This window comes from Elephas maximus, chromosome 13, assembly GCF_024166365.1.
Source record: "Elephas maximus indicus isolate mEleMax1 chromosome 13, mEleMax1 primary haplotype, whole genome shotgun sequence".
Taxonomy (NCBI): domain Eukaryota; kingdom Metazoa; phylum Chordata; class Mammalia; order Proboscidea; family Elephantidae; genus Elephas; species Elephas maximus.
In genome coordinates, this window is record NC_064831.1 from 64,733,247 (window position 1) to 64,757,175 (window position 23,929).

General features: G+C 40.1%; 1 protein-coding gene across 6 annotated transcripts in view; it reads right to left on the bottom strand.

Annotated features, from left to right (window-relative positions):
- EDC3 (enhancer of mRNA decapping 3) overlaps positions 1-23,929 on the bottom strand; it is a 63,638-nt gene that overhangs the window by 28,437 nt on the left and 11,272 nt on the right. For 5 of the 6 annotated variants that reach the window (XM_049905304.1, XM_049905301.1, XM_049905300.1 and 2 more), the window contains exons 2-3: positions 18,381-18,591; positions 14,962-15,278 (exon numbers count right to left, since the gene is read on the bottom strand). In XM_049905304.1, coding sequence (XP_049761261.1) covers positions 14,962-15,278; positions 18,381-18,544 — 481 coding nt within the window. In that variant the 5' untranslated portion in view covers positions 18,545-18,591. The remainder of the gene's footprint in view (positions 1-14,961; positions 15,279-18,380; positions 18,592-23,929) is intronic. The other variant, XM_049905306.1, reaches the window with a different exon arrangement.

Genomic DNA, 23,929 nt, shown 5'->3' on the forward strand with positions numbered 1-23,929 from the left:
GCAGAAAGAGAGGTTACATATTCTATTTACTTTTTCTTTTAACTAAAAACAGTAAGAAATTAAGCTTTATTAATTGTATGTACTGATAAAAACTGACACTCTTATGGGGTTACATGGCAGCCAACAGCTGCCAGTGTGAAATATCTGAGATAACAGTGAAGTTCCATAACAAGGAGAAGTGTGTCGATGCAAGCGGATTCATGTCAATTTTTACCTGAAGATCGCAAAAATAAATTAAGTGGCTTAAAAAGATTCCTTTAAAGAAACTGTGTATTAAAGATAATACTAATAAAACAATCATAAGTAAGAGAACGGCAGCCTCTCAAATTAAAAATTATCAAGAAGGTTATTTGAAACATGAATTCACATCCACCTTTTTATCAATGAGTCGGAATTGACTCGACAGCAGTGGGTTTTATTACTGATTAACTTCATCATAAGTGTATACTACTCTACATCAGGAGTCTGTAAACTATAGCTTACCAGCCAAATCTAATCCATTGCCTGTTTCTGTAAATAAAGTTTTATTGGAACACAGTCGCATTCATTGGTTTATATTACTGTCTATGGTTGATTTCATGCTACAAAGGCAGAGTTAAGTAATTGAGACAGGGACCTTACGACCCACAAAGCCTAAAATATTTACCACCTGGTCCTTTTACAAAAGGAGCCCGGGTGGCAAAGTAGTTAAAGCGATCAACTGCTAACTAAAAGGTTGGTGGTCCGAAACCACCAGCAGCTCCACGGGAGAAAGATGTGACGGTTCCTTCTGTCGAGACTTGCTGTTCGTGTTTGGTGTTTTCAAGTCGGTTCCAACTCATAGTGACCCTACATACAATAGAATGAAACACTGCCCAGTCCTGCGCCATCCTCATGATGGTGGTTATGCCTGGACCCATTGTTGCAGCCACTGTGTCAATCCATCTCATTGAGGGTCTTCCTCTTTTTCGCTGACCCTCTACTTTACCAAGCATGATGTCCTTCTCCAGGGACCAGTCCCTCCTGATAACATGTCTGAAGTAGGTGGGGTGAAGTTTCACCATCCTTGCTTCTAAGGAGCACTCTGGCTGGACTTCATCCAAGACAGACTTTCCATAGAGACTTACAGCCTTGGAAACCCTATGGGGTCACTATGAGTCGGAATCAACTCGATGGCAGTGGGTTTGGGGCCCTTTACAAAATAAGTTCGTTAACTCCTGCTCTACATCATGCCTCTCTGAGATATTCTTTCCAGCTATGACTACCATTAAAATTAAAAAAAAAAAAAGCTGAGCCTGGATGAGTTCTTTGAATCTGTTTCACTCAAAGTGTTAAGTCAATTGTGTCATTTATTAAGCTACTGTCTTTCAAGTCTACAACCACTCCTGGTGATACTGGGGCTGGAACTCTATGCACTCCATTTCTCCTTTGTTAGCTGGCTTCCTGTTAGGTTCCACCAATAGGCAGTACTGGCGGGAAGGAGGAAAGAGAAGGAACTTTCTCCTTCCTGTTTGCCAGCTGTTCCTGTCAGCATTCCTAAGCAATTGCCCTTTACTGCCAGCTGGTTCCAGTCTCCAGCCTTTCTTTCTGCTATGCCCAGACAGAGCTCACTTCATCATACTCCCTCAGAAGTACGGGCACCAGATCCATGAAGCCCTTTCTCTGAGCTTTGAGGATCTGATAACCCGGAGCCTCTTCCTTTTGTTTTCCCTTCCTCAAGGTCCCTTTTCTACTTTTTGAGTCATCTAACACCTACTTAACTAATTTCCTATATTAAATTCTCTCTGAAGTAATTAGTGTGGTCACTCTTCCTTCCTAGTACGGTATAACAAGATTTTACAAATCAATGACTCAATTAATTCCCCTGTTCTACCCAATGAGAGAAAGATATGACAGTCTGCTTCTGTAAAGATTTACAGCCTTGGAAACCCTATGGGCAGTTCCACTCTGTCCTACAGGATCCCCATGAGTTGGAATCACCTTGATAGCAGTGGGTTTGGTTTGGTTTGGTTCTAGCCAAATATTAAATTTTTAATAAGCAAAAAATATTTTGACCCATTAATAAACTATTACTGTGAAAAATAATTCATTTAATGTTTATCTAATCTTTAAAATCTGTACTTTTATGTCTCATATCTAATGTATATGATATATAAGTATGGTAGAGATGGTCCCTGGGTAGTACAAACAGTTTAAAAAGCTTGACTACTAGCCGAAAGGTTGGTGATTTGAACTCACCCAGAGATGCCTTGGAAGACAGCCCTGGTGATCTGCTTCCAAAAGGTCATATCCTTAAAAACGCTATGGAGCAGTTCTGTTCTGCACACACACGGTTGTCATGGGTCAGAACTGATCGACAGCAACTAACAACAAGGTATGGTAGTAGAAGCCAACAAATTATGTGTAAAAAAGTATTACTGGGAAGTTGGCTAAATTGTTTTTACCAAGTGGATGATCAAAAAGACACCTATACTGCCCTGTTGGTAGAGAACCTTAAAACTGTTTTGGTATTAAAATGATCTAAAAGAATCTTAAGCTCGGGATTCTAGGGCAACAACCAAGAAAACATTCTCAAGAGGAGACCCTCAGCTGAATGTTGCCAAGTGGTTGGCCACGAGAGAGGCAAATTTGCTAATACTTCTGTGGCTTCTCCAATAATCCTTCCAACTGTGAAAAAGTCTGTATCCTTGTCCGCCCTAGGGCAAATGCTCAGTAGATTCAAGATTATATGCCTCTAAACAGAAAATACGTGGCAAAAACATCTCAAGTTTTGTTTGTATGCTCTCAGCTAATACTTCTGTAAACATTAATTTTTAAACAAAATTTGTACTGCCCAGACCAAGCTATTTCACACTTGTTTCCAGTACTTCAAGATGAGGAACTCTGTAGCAGTATCACAGAAGGATTTGCATACCAGGAAAGGGCTTACAAAATATGGCGATTTTCACAATACAGGAGAGGTCAGTACAACTGGACTAAACCAAAAGCAAAGAAGTTTCCTGAATAAACTGAACGCTTCGAAGGCCTGCGCAGCAGGGGTGGGGGTTTGGGGACCACGGTTTCAGGGAACATCTAAGTCAACTGGCATAATAAAATCTATTAAGAAAACATTTTGCATCCCATTTTGGAGAGTGGCATCTGGGGTCTTAAATGTTAGCAAGCAGCTGTCTAAGATGCATCAATTGGTCTCAACCCACCTGGAGCAAAGGAGCATGAAGAACCCCAAAGACACAAGGTGAGCCCAAGAGACAGAAAGGGCCACATAAATCAGCAACTACATCAGCCTGAGACCAGAAGAACTAGATGGTGCCCAGATACAACCAATGGCTGCCCTGACAGGGAACACAACAGAGAACCCCTGAGGGAGCAGGAGAGCAGTGGGATGCAGACCTCAAATTCTCATAAAAAGACCAGACTTAATGATATGACTGAGACTAGAAGGACCCTGGAGGTTACAGTCTCCAGACCTTCTGTTAGCCCAAGACTGGAACCATTCCCAAAGCTAACTCTTCGGACAGGGATTGGACTGGGCTAAGGGATAGAAAATGATACTGGTGAGGAGTGAGCTTCTTGGATCAAGAAGACACATGACACTATGTGCGCAGCTCCCGTCTGGAGGGGAGATGAGAGGGCAAAGGGGGTCAAAGGCTGGCCAAATGGACATGAAAATAAATAGAGAGTGGAGAGAAGGAGTGTGCTGTCTCATCACGGGGAGAGCAACTAGGAGTATACAGCAAGGTGTATATAAATTTTTGTATGAGAGACTGACTTGATTTGTAACCTTTTCACTTAAAGCACAATAAATTTTTTTTTAAAAAAAGCAAAGAAAAATACGTTTTTTTTTTTTTAAAGAAACGTATATATTAAGATTCTGTTTGCTTCTAAAAACTACAATAGTTCAATATAGAAAACCAATTCAAACAATGTCACCCCAACTATAAAAGGCTTTAGGCCATAGAATCATATATGCTGAACAACTGTCCCAGTAAAGAAGGAACACAAACATCAAGGTGAATAGGAAAATTGTGTCCTAGGAGAGTACTAAAATACTAAACAGAACACAGTTGATTTTAGAAAAGTGACAAAACAAAGGTACCATTTAAAATCTCAAAGATCAACTCTTCTCTTAAAGGAAACCTAGTTAAGAATTGTTAGAGAAAGTGATTCATTTTACCCTGACATTCTCAACAGTTCTTGAAATGTACAAAGTGGTTACGTGGCAATACAGAGCTTGAGCAGGATTGACTCAGCTAACACAGAACCCTGTCCTCACCCATCAATACTCCAAATACTTTGAAATGCTGAATAAAATACAAGCATAGAAAAATTTAATGTATAGTTGATCTCAAAAGTCAGGGATATCATCAGGTATTAAACCAAGAGGGAACTGGCAAGTTTCTGATGACACGGAAGCCTCTCCCAGTTCTCCTTCCTTTGCTACTAAACATATCTTAGGGTTTCCTAGGCTGCAATCTTTATGGGAAGGAGCCCTGATGGTGCAGTGCTCGGCTGCTAACTGAAAGGTCGATGGTTCAAACCTACCAGCTGCTCCGTGGGAGAAAGATGTGGTACTCTGCTCCCGTAAAGATTTCCAGTCTTAGAAACCCTACAGGGCAGTTTTACTCTGTCCTGTGGGGTCCCTAAGAGTTCGAATTGACTCGACAGCAACAGGTCTGGTTGGTTTGGTAGAAGGTTGCTGTGAGTTGGAATCAACTCGATGACAATGAGTAATCTTTATAGGAGCAGATTGCCAGGTCTTTTTCCCACAGAGCCGCTGGTAGGTTTGAACTGCTGGCCTTTTGGTTAGCAGTCAAGTGCTTAACCATTGTGCCATCAGGGCTCCCTTAAGCAATAATGGAGACCAAACCATAACATCAAAATATCTTCAAAGTGATGAGTGAAAACAACTATCAACTTACAATTTTACTTCTGGCAATCTACTCCTGAAAAATTAGCCACTGAAAACCCTACAAAGCACAATTCTACTCTGACACACATGAGGTCGCCATGAGTTGGAATCCACTTGATGGCAACTGGTTTAACCATTCAAAAGTGAGGGCAGTAAACATTTTTAGGCAAAAAAAAAAAAAAGTAAATTTAACACTCATTTATTACTGACAAAGAATTAAAGTATAGACTTCAGAACCTATTAGAAAGAAATGGAACATAAGAAGCAACGGTAAACAAAGAAATTAGTACACATGTAATACTGACTATAAAAACATTAACATAACAGGGACTGTTTTAGGTACTAGAGAAGCCTAGTTTTCTGGACAGGAAATCCCTATTCTTTTTTCCATCCAGAAATTCAAGTAGCTAGCTCATCCCAGGCTTAAGGTTTAACTGTCTGATTTTCCAACTCAGGCCTTAGAGATGGTGTGAAGGAGGCATAGTGAGCCCATGGGAAGAGAAGTGAGCCTAGTCTGACATCCTTTTCTGGGGATGATAGGCAATGGCTGGCTGGTAAGTTAATCAAGAATTCTTATCAATGTCATAGTAATTAGTTCTGAAGGGGAAAATACAAGAAATCTAATAAAATATTATCAGTATTATGAACCAAATACTTAATTCTTATTTAAAGGGACTATTTAGGCCAAAGTATAATCCCTTTGAAACGTATTTGGAAGAAAAGAATTGCGGTCATATACATGAGTCTCTTCATTTCATCAACTGCATTTATAATCACACCAACCGCTCACTGAATCCAAAATACTATTTCATCCATGAGAGTATCCTCATCTGCACATATTTTTATATTCCTTCATTCAAAAAGTATTTTTTAAGCATCTGCTATACACTGTGATCTGTGCTAGGTGCTAGAGATTCAATGGTGAACAATATAACCTAATGTTACACTCAACCCTACCATCATTCTAGATCATTTCTGCAGGGCTAATAGTCAAGTTGCCTGCCTTTTCCAACATGAGACTTTCAACAGACCCTTGTTACAGATAAGCAATTTTAGAGCGAGTCTTTCTCTTTGTAGCCTACCCAATATCCAGATCTCTCCACCCTCAGAACAAAACACCATTTTTGTTCAGATAGATATCCGCCTCTCTCTGCCATGTATCTGGGGAGGCTGGCTGTACTCCAGCTAAGGGACCTGATTAATTCCTAAAACAATCACAGTGGTGCTCATGCCAATAACTGATTTAAACATGGGCATGTGAAGTAATACTGACCAAGACACGATGGGGTGGGTCTGGGGAAGGAGATCTCACAGTGGCTTCTAATGAAAGTTTCCTCACTCCTGAAAACCAGTGTTTCTTAACCAGGGGAGATTCCCCCTCCCCCACCCCCCAGAACATCTGACAATGTCTAGAGATATTTTTGTTTGTCACAACTGGTGGGGAGGTGCTACTGGCATCAAGTGGGTATAGGCCAAACCAAACCAAAAACCCAGTGCTGTTCAATTGATTCTGACTCATAGCAACCCTAAAGAACTTAGTAGAGCTGCCCCATAGGGTTTCCAAGGCTGAAAATCTTTACAGAAACAGTGTCACATCTTTCTCCCGAGTAGTCGCTGGTGGGTTCAAACCATCAATCTCTCAGTTAGCAACGGAGTGTTTTAAGCACTGAGTCACCAGGATTCCTTAGCCTAGACCAGGGATGCTGCTAAACATCCTACAATGTACCTACAAAACAGTCCCCCACAACAAAGAATTATCTGGTCCAAAATGTCAATAGTACAGGGTTGAGAAACCCTGCTAAAGATGATGCACTAGAAGAGATGGTCTCTTTTCTCCTTCTGAAGGATTTTATATCTGGATGAGACACATGGACCTGCTAGAGCCAGCTAGTATCAATCTGAGGACAAAGCCAATACACAAAAGAGTATGAGTGAAACAAGGCTGAGGCACTGATGTGCTGTACTTTAAATGCCCAAATTCTGGACTTGCCGTGATGTAATTTCTTTACCGTTTAAGTCACTAAGGTTTTTTTTATTACTCACAGCCAGAGCATCCTGATATAATTTATCTAGTGCTTTAATATTTACCGTGAGCTTTTTCACGAAGATTACACCATTAATTTTTATAATATTCTAAGTTATTATAAGGCATTATAGAAGCACAGAAATATTTTAAGGTGGTTATTATTGTCTACTGTCACCTACTAGCCTAAGGGAAGGAAGAGACACTAAAGACTCCACCATTTGTCGTCCTGCAGAACCTATGTGCCTGGCACCATCTTAGGCTTTAATATACACATTATTTCAGTCTGTCTTCAAAACAACCTGATTAAAGCTATCATTTGACAAATGAGGAAACTAAGAGTGAGAGGTTAAGTGCCCTGCTCCAAATTTACAAAGCTAATAAATGTCTGAGTTAGGAATGGGAGTTTGATCTGACAAACTCCAAATTCCACACTATTTCCACATATAAAAATGAGGAAACATTACATGGTTTCCAATGTAACTCTAGCAGACCTAGGCAAAGTTATAAGAATTAAGAGCGAAGATCATTTCTAGAAAATGGGCATATAAGGCAAAAGCAAAAAACATATTCAGTGCAGCATAATGGAAAAAGAAGGGATTCAAAGGCAACAGAATACAAGTATTGCTTTTTAAAAATAACTTTTTGTTAATTAATGCTCACTGTAGATAAAGCATAAAACATATAGAAAATTGCAGATAATTACTTAATATTCTGATGTTATTTCCTTTTAGTAAAAAATGTGCAACCATGCTTCTGAAGTTCTATATCCTGCTTTTTTTCTTAGGAGAATTTTCCTGCTCCATAAAATAATTTTTCCAATATTTTATATTTTATGGCTGTATAAGTTATAGATATGTCATACACTTAACCATTCCCTATTGGTGAGCTTTTAGCTACTTCTCACTCTCACTGTTATGGATTCAGCCCAAACACAGTGTCTTTGATGATTGACTCCAGTTGAGAAATCACTCCCACGTGCCCACTTAGAGCAGGTGGGTACTACTCATCTAGCACTTACCTATACTACCGCCTCTGTTCTGTATTTATCTGTGTTCTTGCTCTAACTCCCTAAGGAGCTTGTAAGCTAACAGAGGGCAAGGACCATGTCATTCACATCTGTCACCCAGTACTATGCCTGGCCCACCACAAGTACATAAACTCAGTTGAATGAAGAAATAAAAACAGCCATATTAAAAAAAAAAAAAAAAACAGACAAAAGAGAATAAAGAGGTTATAAAAGAAACGGCAACTTGAAATTAACTGTGTGAAAGAAAGGGAGCCATCAGAAATAATGCCAAGCTTATTTCATGACTAAAAAAGACAGGAAGATAAAGTTGTCAACAGTAATACGAGAGGAAGTAAGAGACAAGGGCTTCAAAGAAAAGGAGTTCAGTCATGTCCAGCATGAACTGGCCATGAACTATCCTGGATCTATCACAATAACAGATGAAGGTAAGAGATTAATCAAGGGGGGAGAAGACAGGATAAATATCGCAAAATGGGAAAGGATCCCCATTCAGATGAAACCCCAAGCTCCAGAGAAGGTGAAAAGATTTTTTCTTGAAAAATGCTCAGAGGAAAAGGATACAGATATTACTAAAGAGGAGTAAGTAGAGGTGCAAAAACAGCTGCAGGAGGAAACAGAGCAGCTCACACTTCCCAAATGACACTGGTGAAAGACCAGTCACAGCGGTGCTAAAGCTGGCTTCACAGAGGATCATCAGCTGCTCCTCTGACTTAAACGCTGGGCTAACACCAATGTGCAACTATTCAGAAGCATGAGAGTGGGAGGGAGGGTGACAATGCAGTGTGGAAACAAAATCTCCTCCTCAGGTTAAAAAAGAAAGCAAAAAACAGCTAATAAGCAGTACCCACTTTATATCATGCCACATGATGAAGACCTGATGAAATATACCAGATAAAAAAGCAAACAACTATGGCAAGCTGTAAGGCTCTCTCCCAACATGTTGACACAGTTTCCCCACTGGAAAGATTAACAAGGTTTACAGAAGGAAATGCCTTAAATTTGCCCCTAATGAAGCTGTCTCCACTGGTCACCATTTTTGGCTATACAAGCATAATTCCCAACCAAACCCAGCACCGTGTCTTTAGAGGGCACTGGGTATTGTGCTTCCTCTGAATGCAGGATCTTCCAGTCATTCATTTGATAAATATATACTAAGCACCTGCATGTTCCAAACACTGTCAGGAAAACAGAGTCTGAAAAATGTTCATTAAGCCAAAAGGAAATACTGACATCATATTGTCAGCAAGAGAAAGATAAGAGAATATAAAGTAAATGAGAGAAAAACAGGCTAGCATGCACAGTTGTTTCTTATTGTTCCCTCTTCTCATATTTCAACATAAATATTGGGAAGTCCTGGGTGAGTAAGATGCTTCAGCATTTGGCTTACTCAGCCCAAAGGCCCTGGCTCTACATTAAACTGACCTTTGACCACTGGGAGAGAAATGCACTTCCCTTGGAAAAGACAAACAATGCTTTCCAGATTTCTTCACCATTCAATTACGAGGGCCAGACATGTGTTAAAACTGGAGGTTGGCTGCCTTCCTGTGCCATTTTGCTGCCAGTGTTTGGCACAAAGGCCCTTTGGCCAGGATACCCTGTAAAGAATGCATTGTTGTGTAACCCTCAGTGCCACTTGTTTATTGGTTTTTGTCACACACACATTGTAAAGGGGGAACTCTGCCCTGCACTTAGCACGCTAAAGGGCATCTGAAGGTCAAACTGCAAATGTTTTGGTGCCAGATTCAATGGGCTTCATGAGAAGGTGCCCGAGAGTATCTGGGACCTTCTTTTTAACTCCCAAATTCTAGGCCCTGGTAATCAGTCAACCCCTTGGGCTCCAGCACCAGTACCAGGGTTTTTTGTTTTTAATTTATTTTTATTGTGCTTTAAGTGAAAGTTTACAGTTAAAGTTAGTTTCTCATACAAAAATTTATACACACATTGTTATGTGACCCTTGTTGCTCTCCCTATAATGTGACAGACAGTACACTCCTCCTTTCCACCCCGGATTTCCCGTGTCCATTCAACCAGCTCCTGTCCCTTTTTGCCTTCTCATCTTGCCTCTGCATAGGAGCTGCCCGTTTAGTCTCATGTATCTACTTGAGCTAAGAAGTACTCTCTTCATGAGTATAATTTTATGTCTTATAGTCCAGTCTAATCTTTGTCTGAAGAGTTGGCTTTGGGAATGGTTTCAGTTCTGGGCTAACACAGAGTCTGGGGGCCATGTCTTCTATGGTCTCTCCAGTCTCAGACCATTAAGTCTGGTCTTTTTACTAGAATTTGAGTTCTGCACCCCACTCCTCTCCTGCTCTGTCACAGACTCTCTGTTGTATTCCCTGTAAGGGCGACTACCAGGGTTTTTAATTCTATTGGACATATGAAACACATCCAAGGAGGTTAAGAAGTCAAAAGGACTTCAGTTGTTGTTGTTAGGTTCTGTCAAGCTGATTTCGACTCACAGTGACCCCATATAACAGAGTAGAACAGCCCCATAGGGTTTTCTTCGCTGTAAATCTTTACAGAAGGTTCCGGACCACCAATCTTTCGGTTAGCAGCTGAGCACTTAACTGTTTGCGCCACTGGGCTCCTTAGGACTTCAGTAGGATAATGAAAACTTTGCAAATAATAACTTCTGATCTCAGATGATGGGATTACTGTTACAATAAACAGACCATTAAAGCAACAATATACAACATCTTTCCATTGAAAAGGTTCAATTCCATTTCCTCATTTCTCCCCACTTCCATAAACGAAGGGAAGAAGGGAAATCAGTGCCAAGTAGAGACAATGTCAGGCCTATGGAACCACCTCTGCCTAAATACAAAGGCCCTCTATCTACTTCCATGTTCCACATGCAAAAGAGCCCTAACTCAACCCTTAAATTTTTATTTAATTGTATGTAGTCAATGATTACTCAAGCCCACAGTTAGACTGAGGTTTCAGAGGGCTATACTCTGAATCTACTCTTAGTGGTCACCATTTTTCCTTCTGCCATGGGACTTGATAAACATAATTTGCACTCATAACAGGCCTCAAGGAGTTTCCCTCTGTTCGCTGTGACTAATATTCCTTTCATTCATTTCACAAATATTCTGAATGGTCTGTTCAATGACCAAGGTCATAAGGAACTATCCCTTGGACCTACCACCAAGGGGAGATATTAAAATTTGCTTGTGCTAAATCTCTCATCATTGTTGGGTTAGGTAACTAGAACCAAGAAATCCCTCAACTCTTCATTGCTAATCCTGAAAGAACACTTAAAACTCAAAGCTGCAGGGAGGTTATCTCTATAGTTTCATCAATCTACTAATCACAGTATCAATGTACATACACCAGAGAAAATTCTATATGTTTATATTTAATGAGAAAAACACTTAATCTCCATTTCTTCTTTCATCAATGAGAAAAACAGCCACATCTCATCATCAAATTCCCAGGCCAGACATTTCCACACCCTCTGGATTCAAAAAGAAGCTCCCTAAAAGAGAATAACAATTTACTGCCCCATGATCTCTTCACCCTATTTATATACAATCAACAAACTAAGAAAAAGGAATGGACCAAACAGCAAAAACTGAATAAGCACCACCAAGTGTACTTCTCAAAGTGACTCCACTTTTTGGTATTTCAGGACAACTTGTTAAAGGTCAAATAGATTACATGTTTTAAAGTTAAAGGACTCTTTCAAGAGACTTGTTATAATTATCAGTAATGGAAGAAAAAAAAAAAAGGAATGACCCAAATAACCACCAACAGAAAACTGACAGTCTTACCATAACATCTAGCAACTGCGCTCCTAGATATTCACCCAACTGATCTGAAAACTTGTGTCCACACAAAAACCTACACAAAAATGTTTATGGCAGTTTTATCCATAATTGCCAAGAGATAGAGGCAACCAAGAGGTCCTTCAATAGGCAAATAGATAAACTGCGGTACCTCCATACAATGGAGTGTTATTCAGTGATAAAAAGAAATGATCAAGTCACAAAAAGACATGGATGGCCCCATATAGCTAAAGCATTATCAAAGATGAACAAATTAGGAACCCCCACACTTCCCAACCTCAGAACCTACTATACAGGCACATGGCAGTTAAAACAGCCTGGTACTGCCTTACGACAGACACACAGACTAGTGGAACAGAGCTGAGAATTCAGAAATAAATCCATTCAGCTATGGACAACTGATCTTCGACAAAGGGTCGAAGTCCATTAAATGGGGGAAGAAGTAGTCTCTTTAACAAATGATGTTGGTAAAACTGGATATCCATTTGCAGAAAAATGAAACAGGACCCATACCTCACACCACATATAAAAACTAACTCAAAATGGTTGAAAAACCTAAAACTATAAAGTTCATGGAAGAAGACATAGGGACAAAGGTAGGGGCCCTAATTTATGGCATAAATAGACTATCAAATGTAACTAAAAATGCACAAACAGTAGAAGATAAACTAGATAACTGGGGCCTCCTAAAAATTAAATATTTATGCTCATCAAAAGACTTCATCGAAAGAGTAAAAAGAGAACCTACAGACTGGGAAAAATTTTTTGGCAACAACAAGGGTCTAATCTCTAAAATTTATAGAAAATTTCAACACCTCAACAACCCAATCAAAAAATGGGCTAAGGACATTTACAGACACTTCACCAAAGAAGACATTCAGATAGCTAAGAAGCACATGAAAAGATGCCTGCGATCATCAGCCATTAAGAGATGCAAATCAAAACTGCAATGAGATGCAATCTCACCCAGGCAAAAATGGCACTGATCAAAAAACAAAAAAAAAAAAACCCCAACAAATGCTGGTGAGGTTATGGGGAGACTGTAACTCTTCTGTACTGCTGGTAGGCCTGTAAGGTGGTATAATCACTATGGGAAATGGTATGGCACTTCCTTAAAAAGCTAGAAATAGAAATACCATATGATCTAGCAATCCCACACATCCTAGAGAAATAAGAGCTGCGACACAAATAGACATATGCATACCTATGTTCATTGCAGCATTATTCACAATAGCAAAAAGATGGAAACAACCTAAATGTCCATCAATGAATAAATGGATAAACAAATTGTGGTTCATACATACAAACAATGGAATATTAACCAGTTGCCCAAAAGTCAACTCCGACTCATAGTAACCCTATAGGACAGAGGAGAAATGCCCCATAGGGTTTCCAAGGAGTGGCTGATGGATTCGAACTGCACACCTTCTGGTGAGCAGCCAAGCTCTTAACCACTGTGCAACAGGGCTCCAATGGAACACTATGCAATGATAAATAATAATGATGAGTAAAGAAAATGTTCTACATTCTACTTTAGGGAGTAGCGTCTGGGGTCTTAAAAGCCTGCAAGTGGCCATCTAAGATACTCTACTCGTCTCACCCCTTCAGGGGCAAGGGAGAATGAAGAAAACAAAAGATACAAGGGAAAGGTTAGTCCAAAGGACTAACGGATCACATCTACCATGGCCGCCACCAGACAAACACCATTCTCCAATGAAAGGAACCAGAGCTCCTTGGAGAAATGGCTGATTCTAGGGCTGGGGCAGGAAATATATAAGATAAGGCCGGAATATCTTGTAGGACCATAAAGTAAAGCAGTACTGGGGTGGTGGTGGGGGGTGCACAATAATGAAGGAATGTCAAAGTGACATAGGAGCCAACTGAAAGATCTCCAGATGTCCAAAACTAGAACAATTCGGGCAACGAAATAAAGTAGTATGAATTACCCAAAGTATAAAATAAACACCCATGAGTCTACACAGATATAAATAAATATACATATATACATACACACATATATACATATAAATAAATGTGAGACAAGACACAAATCTCTGATGCAGAAGAATCCAAATAAATCACATAGATACTCCCCACTCAAGGAGGGGGACCACAACTCCCCACTCTGTAAGTGTGGACTGCACATAGTGACTTCCTTCCAAGTAGCATACATAGTATGGTGATGGTTGCACAACATGGTGAATGTAATTAATAGGTACACTTAAAAATGGTTAAAATGACAAATATTTTGTTATATAAATTTTACCTCAATAAATTAAAGAAATACATTTTAAGAAAAATTTAAGAAAGAGTATAATATGGAAAAGAGAAAAAAGAATAACTTTATACCTACACCTCAGTAGGTGATCCAGGTCAACATTAAGTCATAAATCATGTTGATGGTATTCACCCATCCCATGGTGGTACAATGGGGTGAAAATGATGCTTTACCTCTGAGGTCTTCTTGCCCATAACACATAACCCCAGTCTGGTTATAAGAAAAACATCAGACAAATACCAACTGAGGGACATTCTACAAAATACCTAACCAGTACTCCGCAAATCTGTCATCAAAAACTAGGAAACACTAAAAAAAACTGTCAGAGACTACTAAATGTAATGTAGTGTGCTGGATGGGATCCTGGGACAGAAAAAGAACATTAGGTAAAAACTTAGAAAATATAAATAAAATACAGACTTTAATTACCAATAATTTGTATTTATACTGATCAACCATACTAATGTAAGATGCTAGTAACAGGGGAAACTGGGTGTGGAGTACATGGACAATATTATAATTCACCCCATTTTCATAAATGATATTAGTACACAAATGGAAACACACAGAAAAATAATACAGGTAGTCCCTGGCTTATGGTAGGGTTCCATTTCGGCAACTCTCTCATAAGCCGGTTCTGACATAAGTCAAATACCTCTTTTTTTGGTTTTCATTATTTCCTGCTATACAGCAGTTTTTTTGAACAATAAAAGAAGGAAGGAAAGTGGTATGAGAGGGCAGGGAATCGGCATGTGTCTTGAACAGTTTATATCCTTTCCCCTAATACCTTGAAGGAATAGAGCTGGGGTAAGAAAATCATGCTATATAATTGTGAAGTTCTGTCAGCGTCCTTTTTATTAGAATAATAAAGCACTCGTCTAAAGAGCAGTAGTGGAAAAGAGCATAAAGCCCTGAAACATCTGTAAAGAAAAATACCAACATGATCCTACTTACAAGAGTTGTGCCGACGACGGAAACCTTTGGATTGACTCAAGGATTCCATGTGCCTGTCCACACAGCTTTTTGAGCACTGTTGCTGCTGTGGGGAGATGGCAACATCTTGGCCCTTCATATCTGTCCTCTTAGGGATGTTCTGAGGGGCACTGGAGGAGGCTGGCTTCTTGATCAACTTGCCCATGCCATTCTGGTTGATACCCACTTGATACCCAACACCAGAGGAGCCTACTTCTGTCTGATGAAGATCTCCAAAATGTTGGCTGTCTCCAGGACCTGGTATCTCCAGGATTTTTAATTCCGTAATGTCAGCTGCCCTGAAATACATAAAAGAGTCCAAATTTCAAAACAACAGCGATAAAAGTGATGAAACTGGATCAACAGCAACCAGAAACACTTCTGCAGGGATGTATGTCAATGAATATCAGAGACAGAACCTAGGTAGGATGCCAGAGCACTCAGAGACAGGGCTCAGATACCTATATTCAGCTGACATGGCCCTGGCCCATAGTTAATAACAAAACTATCATTATCATCTTAGATTTCCAGAATATTTTATGGCTTTTTCTTTTTTTTCACTCATTCACTCACTCACTCAACAGGCATAGATAGAGCACTTACTATGTTCTAAGTCCTGAGCTAGGAATGGGATATATAGAGATGAAAACCAATACATATCCACAAGGAACTTGCAGTCTGGTCAGGGGAAAAGACAAGTAGATAATTAAAAGTGTTAAATGCTGCAACAGAAGTGTACACAGGGGACTAGAGAGCCCAGAAGCAGAACACCTAAGTTACTTCACCATGGTGAAGGTGGATGCAATATTTAAACTAGATAGGGAGGAGGAATGAGTTAGCCAAACAGAATGGTAGGGAAAGGGAATCTCAGGCAGAAACTCGGAGATGGAAAAAATGTGGAAAATGTGGTCAATCTGAGGGGCTGCAAGCACTATGCTGTATACGGGGATGGATGCTTGCAGAAGGCCATCAGCAGGTAAGGCTGCAGAGGTAACCAGGGGTCAGATTTAATCATTCTGACAATTTCTGATGGTTGTAGGGAAGGTAGAGAAACTAGAGGCAGGGGTAGCAGTCAGAAGACCAGGTAAGAAATTAAGAGGGAATGAGCCAGGAATGTAATAATACAAAGGGAGAGATGAAAATGGAGTCCAAAGGCATTTAGAATCCATGAGATCTGGTAACTAACTGAACGTGAGACTTAAAGAGAGAGTGTATGATGATTCCCAAGTTTCTATTTTGGGTGAGATGTGTTATTGCTTACCAATTAATGAGTAGACTGTTAGAAGAAAAAATCTGCAGGCAAACATAATTAAATATGAAGATTTCGGGGAGGGTCTCAATGCACAGGAAGGTACACATGAGATTGTCTACAGAGAATCCAGATTGAGGAAAGAACTAAAGATAGAATCCTGAGTCTTAAAAGGTTAGTAGAAAAAAAAAGGAACCAGCAAAAACAAAACAAAACAAAAGATGGAATGGAGAAAAATAGGTAGAAAGAAAAGTCAAACTGGTGACAGAGAAACTAAGAGAAGAAGGTACTTTCAGAGTTAGGGTTGAAGGCTAAGGACCCCAGACTCGGCGGACATCTACGTCAGCTGGCATAACATAGTACATGAAAACAATGTTCTCTATCTTACTTTGGTGAATAGCGTCTGGGGTCTTAAAAGCTTGCAAGCGACCATCTAAGATACAACTAGTGGTGTCTTCCCGTTCAAAGTAAGGGAGAGTGAACAAAACCAAAGACTCAAGGGAGAAATTAGTCCAAAGGACTGAAGTACCACATGCACCACAGCCTACATGACCTTGAGGCCAGAAGAACTAGATGGTGCCTTATTACCACTATACACCGCTGTGACCAGGATCACAGTAGAGGGTCCCGGACAGAGCAGTAGAAAAATGTAGAACAAAAAATCAAGTTCATGAAAAAAGACCAGACTTTCTGGCCTGATAGAGGCTAGAGGAACCCCCGAGACTACAGCCCTAAGACACCCCTCTGACTTGGAATTGCAGCCATTCTTTGAAATCACCTTCCAGCCGAGCAACAGACAGGCCTATAAAATAAACAATACACAAAAAGAACATCCATAGAACAAACAATTATATGAGACCAAAATGGCAACATCTGCCTAAAAGTAAAGATGAAAGGCAAGAAGAGGTAGGAAAACCAGATGAATGGAAACAGGGAACCCAGAAGGAAATGCGGAGAGTGCTGACACAGTGTGGGGACTACAACCAATGTCCTGGAACATTTTCTGTACAATTTGTTGAACGGGAACTAATTTGCGCTGTAAACTTTCACCTAAACACAATAAAATATTAATAAACAAGAGTTCGGGAGCATTCAGAAAAGGTTGTAATTTGGCAATTAGGTCATTTGTAACATCATCAAGAGGTAGTTTAGCAAGATGGAAAAAAAGACAATGGTGGGTTAAGAAGGGAACAGAGATTGGGCTAAGGAGAGAATACAGAATAAGATCACAAAAGGAGTAAAGGAAGGCTGTTTTGCTCTGTAAAGAATTGTAGGTATAAAGAGAAGGGAGATGACAAGGCAATTTATCTAATAACAAATTAAGGTCAGGGGTGGGTGTTTTAATATGGAATTGGCCTGAGAATGTTAGACGAGGAAAGGGGCAGTGTAAGAGTTGAGACTGAAGATGGAGTAGGGTCCCAAATGAGGTAGAAAGGGGTAATCTAGAAAGTGCAGGTGACAAACTAGTCGTGAATACAAAGGGTGCTTCTTCCATTGAGACTGCAGGGGGAGTACAGTGTAAGAATGGGTGCACCTACAGAAAAGGCTGTGTGTATGTATGGACGGAATTGCTCAGAGAGTCATGGAAGCTCTTGCTACCTTTTTTTTTTCCTACAAAAGAAAGGTAGATTGTCTGCCAAACCGGAGAAAAGCGGGATGTAAGGACAACTGAACTTGAGATCTGTTGACAAATACTAAGAAAACTACTTTTTGGTAACTAAGGACTTTAGCTACTGGCTATAGCGCACTGCTGTGGATAAATTATTTTATAAATCTACGAGGAGGTACATTTATGTAGGGGAAAAAAATCAGTAAGGCCATTATTCGGAGAAAGTACAAATAATATAAAACTGAGAAAGAAAACCTGAAAGTATCATAGAAAAAAAAGGGTTACCCTCAAATTGACTTATTTAAATACTACTATGTGCTTGACAAACGTAAGAAAAAGGTTTCATAAAACCCTGAATCATTAGCCGAAAGCTATTTATGACACTATGTCTCTGCTAAGAACAGCAGCTGGAGTGTAGAATCTCACCCATGACAAGACTCCAGTCAAAAGCAGCCCTGTAGAAGAGAATACTGGCAACCAAACCTAGGCTCAAACTCCCGAGACCACCAGGCTGGATATGGAAGACTCAGTCAGGACACCCACCTGAAGGTGACTTCTGGCACAAGGCACTTCACTCCATTGTGGAAAGGCCGGGTCAGAGAAATGGTCTGGCTGACCTGATCCACCGCTGACACTCTTCCCTGATAGACACCCAAGCTATCGCCACAGTTGATGGAAACAATACTGCCCAGCCACTCCATAGCCATGTTTCAGACGTGAGACCACCGTGAAGAGAAGAAACCATTCAGTGCACCTTGAGAAACATATGGATCTTTAATTAAACTCAGCTATTATTAACTCAGTCCTACTCTGTGTCAGGCTCTGTACCAGGTGTTGCTTAATAATATATTTTCTGTCACTTTCTTAACTGAGGTAATAAAGCACAGAAAATAACTTTTTTCAGTAGGAGTGCATGTATTAATGAGTAAGCAATATCATTCAATATACGTAAAGATCTTATAGATGCTTTAAAACACATGCATTGGGTAAAGATAATGCTTTGCTACACATCAAATCACATAAATTATAACCTGTTTATACCCAGGAGTATTTTAATGTATCTGCCACTAGAATACTTTCAAAGAGAATATTTTCCCAAGAAATGATATATGGAAAAAAAAAAAAATGGTGATGCCAGAATAGCTTGTATCAGACTAACTCTCTTACTAATGATAGTGATAAATTCTGGACAATATTTAAAAAAAAAAAAAAACTGAAGGTACTACAGAACACTATTCTTTCCAAGTCCACATGGAATGTTCACCAACATATGCTGGGCCTTAAACTGATATGAAAAAATTTCAAAGAACTAAAATCACTGAATATATTCTCTGGCTACAAAAGAATTAAATTTGAAATCAAAACCAATAAGACAGAGTACCAGACGGGCAGGGCCAAGATGGCGGAATAGACAGACGCTTCCGGCGAGCCCTCTTACAACCCAGACCTGAAAAAACAAGTGAGATGACTATATTTATGACAACCTAGGAGCCCTGAACATCAAAGGCAAAGTTAGAAAATGGACTGAGTGGCAGGGGGAGGAAGAGACGGTTCAGAAGTGGAGAGGAGTTACTGGACCTGAGTCGCGGGGAGCCCTCAGGCACCATTCCCAGGAGCAGCTGCGGCAGGCTGGTACTAGCATTCGGCGGCAGTTTCCTCAGGGAGAAGCAGCCAGCCACACAGCCTACTCACACCTCCGGGGCCAGAGAAGAACAGCACTCTTGGCAAAAGCTAAGTACTTGTGTACGTTTTACTGTGCCCCCCCCCCCCGCCCCCGCAACAAGCTGGCTTCAGTGGCTGTTGATCTCCCTGGGCCTGAGATAGGCCCTGTTCAGCACCTAGAGCCATCCTCCCAGCCTTGAAGAAAGCATAAACTCGCAATTGGGGGAAAGATAATTTGCCAGCTCCACTAACCTGGGGAGCTCAGGACAGAAGCAACTCCTGTCCAGGCATAAACGGTCCCTGGACTTTGAGTATGTTTCCCCCCTGTATGGACCTGTGTGGGCCTATTTCAGGAGAACAGGCCCTTGTTGGCAGACTACAACTGTTTCAGCTGTGTGGTGGAAAGGTGGGTGTTTTGATGTTTGACACCACCTTGCCTATTAAATAGGGTTCTCACCTACCCACATCATGGGCCTAAGGACTAGTGAGTCCACTCAGGTCACCCAGCCACCTGCGACAGGGGTCCGAGGATAACCGCTACCTCCCAGTCCTTATAACCAAAAACTTTGGGTGCTCATGGTCCGTCTGCAGAACCCACCCACCTGTACGCTCTAGGGAAGAGGGATGCACTTTCCTCAGAGACACTTGGGGGACGATTCTCAGCCACCTGCCTTATTCAGAGCGTGACCCCCTACTGCAACCAGATACCGGTATCTACACAAACCGCTCCTGCCCTTCTAAGGCTGTAGGACACAGCCTGTACCACACACTTGATGAGCAGCTACCTGGACACCTGAGCTGAATTCATACAAGAAAAGTAAATGGACTCCTAGACTGATATACCCGATAACTGCTCTAGCCATCTGGTGACAGGACGTCAGACCTTCAAAGGTGAAAATAATCAACCTCGCTCACTCAAGCAACCCATTTGGGCATTTCAAAACAAAGCAAGGAGCTAGAATACAGTAAGCAAACATAAAATAATAACTTATAGATGGCCTGGAGACAACAGTCGATATCAAATTACATAAAGAAACAGACCATGATCGCTTCAATAAGCTCTCAAAACAAAGAATCAAGGGATCTTCTACATGAAAGTGCCTTCCTGGAATTACCAGATGCAGAATACAAAAGATTAATATACAGAACCCTTCAAGACATCAGGAAGGAGATCAGGCAATACGCAGAACAAGCCAAGGGACACATAGATAAAGCAGCTAAAGAAATTAAAAAGGTTACTCAGGAACATAATGAAAAATTTAATAAGCTGGAAGAATCCATAGACAGACAGCAATCAGAAATTCAGAAGACTAACAATAAAACTGCAGAATGAGACAACTCGGTAGACAGTCAGAGGGGCAGAACTGAGCAAGCAAGCATAAGACAGAATTGGTGAGCTAAAAGATAAAGCACGTGGCACCGATATATTTGAAGACAAATCAGATAAAAGAATTAAAAAAAATGAAGAAACCTTAAGAATCATGTGGGATTCTATCAAGAGAAATAACCTATGAGTGATTGGAGTACCAGAACAGGGAGGGATAACAGACAATACAGAGAAATGTTGAAGATTTGTTGGCAGAAAACTTCTCTGATATCGTGAAAAATGAGAAGATATCCACCCAAGATGCTCATCGAACTCCACATAAGATAGATTTTAAAAGAAAGTAACCAAGACATATTAATCAAACTTGCCAAAACTAAAGATAAAAAGAGAATTTTAAGAGCAGCTAGGGGTAAACAAAAAGTCACCTACAAAGGAGAGTCAGTAAGTCAATAAGAAACCAGGCAGGCAAGAAGGCAATGGGATGACTAACATAAAGCATTGAAGGAAAAAAATTGCCAGCCAAGAATCATATATCCATCAAAACTGTCTCTCAAATATGAAGGTGAAATGAAGATACTTCCAGATAAAATGAAGTTTAGGGAATTTGTAAAAACCAAACCAAAACTACAAGAGATACTAAAGGGAGTTGTTTGATTTGAAAATCAATAATATCAGGTATCAACCCAAGACTAGAACACTGGACAGAGCAATCAGATGTCAACCCAGACAGGGAAATCACAAAAATAAATCAAGATTAAAAAAGCTCACAATGGGAAACAGCAATGTTATTATGTAAAAGAAGACAACATTAAAACAAGAAAGAAGGACTACGAAATGTAGTCACAGATCTTGCAAATGGAGAGGAAGACAAGGCAATATAAAGAAATAAAAGCTAGGTTTAAATTTAGTAAATATTAAGGTAACCACAAAGGAGACAAACTATCCTACACTTCAAAATAAAATACAAGAAAATAATAGAGACTCAGCAGGAACAAAATCAACAACAACAAATAAGAGGAAAAACAATATATAAACTACTCAGCACAAAAAATTAAGTGGTAAACAGAAACTGTCAACAACACACACAAAACAGACATCAAAATGACAGCACTAAACTCATACCTATCCATAATTACGCTGAATCTAAATGGACTAAATGCACCAAGAAAGAGACAGAGAGTGGCAGAACGGGTTAAAAAACACAATCCGTCTATATGCTGCCTACAAGATACACACCTTAGACTTAGAGACACAAACTAAAACTCAAAGGATGGAAAAATATATATCAAACAAACGACAATCAAAGAAGAGCAGGAATGGCAATATGAATTTCTGAAAAAATAGACTTTAAAGTTAAATCCACCACGAAGGATAAGGAAGAACACTATATAATGATTAAAAGGACAACATACCAGGAGGATATAACCATATTAAATATTTATGCACCCAATGACAGGGCTGCAGGATACATAAAACAAACTCTATCAGCACTGAAAAGTGAGACACACAGCTCCACAACTGTAGTAGGAGACGTCAACATACCACTTTCAGTGAAGGACAGGACATCCAGAAAGCAGCTCAATAAAGACACAGAAGATCTAAATGCCACAATAAACCAACTTGACCTCATAGACATATACAGAACACTCCACCCAAGAACAATCAAGTATACTTTCTTTTCTAGTGCATACGGAACATTCTCTAGAATAGGCTACATATTAGGTCATAACGCAAGCCTTAGCAGAATCCAGAACACTGAAATATTACAAAGCATCTTCTCTCACCATAAGGCCATAAAAGTAGATATCAATAACAGAAAAAGCAGGGAAAAGAAATCAAACACTTGGAAACTGAACAGTACCCTGCTCAAAAAAGACTGGATTACAGAAGACATTAAGGATGGGATAAAGAAATTCATAGAATCCAATGAGAATGAAAACACTTCCTATCAGAGCCTTTGGGACTGCGTACCACTTAACCACTACGTCACCTGCAAATCAAAACTGCAACTAGGCTGGCATTAATCCAAAAAACACAAAATAATAAATTTTGCAAAGGTTGTGGAGAGACTGGAATACTTCTACACTGCTGGTGGGAATGTAAAATGGTACAGCCACTTTGGAAATCGATTTGGCGCTTCCTTAAAACCAGAAATAGAATTACCATACGATCTAGCAATCCCACTCCCTGGAATATATCCTAGAGAATTAAGAGCCTTTACACGAACAAATATATGCACACCCATGTTCACTGCAGCACTGTCTACAATAACAAAAAGACGGAAGCAGCCACAGTCCCCATCAAAGGATGAATGGATAAACAAATTATGGTATATTCACATAATGGAATACTATGCATCAATAAAGAACAGTGATGAATCTGTGAAACATTTCATAAAATGGAGGAATCTGGAAGGCATTATGCTGAGTGAAATTAGTCAGTTGCAAAAGGACAAATATTGTGTAAGACCACTATTATAAGAACTCAGGAAACAGTTTAAACAGAGAAGAAAATATTCTTTGATGGTTACAAGAGGGGGGAGGGAGGGAGGAAGCGAGAGGGGTATTCACTAATTAGACAGTAGGTAAGAACTATTTTAGGTGAAGGAAAAGACAACACACAGTACATGAGAAGTCAGCAAAACTGGACTAAACCAAAAGCAAAGAAGTTTCCTGAATAAACTGAATGCCTCGGAGGACAGCACAGCAGGGCCGGGGGTTTGGGGACCATGGTTTCAGGGGACATCTAAGTCAATTGGCATAATAAAATCTATTAAGAAGACATTTTGTATCCCACTTTGGAGAGTGGCGTCTGGGGTCTTAAACGCTAGCAAGCAGCCATCTAAGATGCACCAACTGGTCTCAACCCACATGGAGCAAAGGAGAATGAAGAACCCCAAAGACACAAGGTAATTACGAGTCCAAGAGACAGAAGGGTCCACATAAACCAGAGACTACATCATTCTGAGACCAGAAGGACTAGATGGTGCCCAGCTACAACTAATGACTGCCCTGACAGGGAACACAACAGAGAACCCCAGAGGGAGCAGGAGAGCAATGGGATAAGCAGACCCCAAATTCACATACAAAGACCAGACTTAATG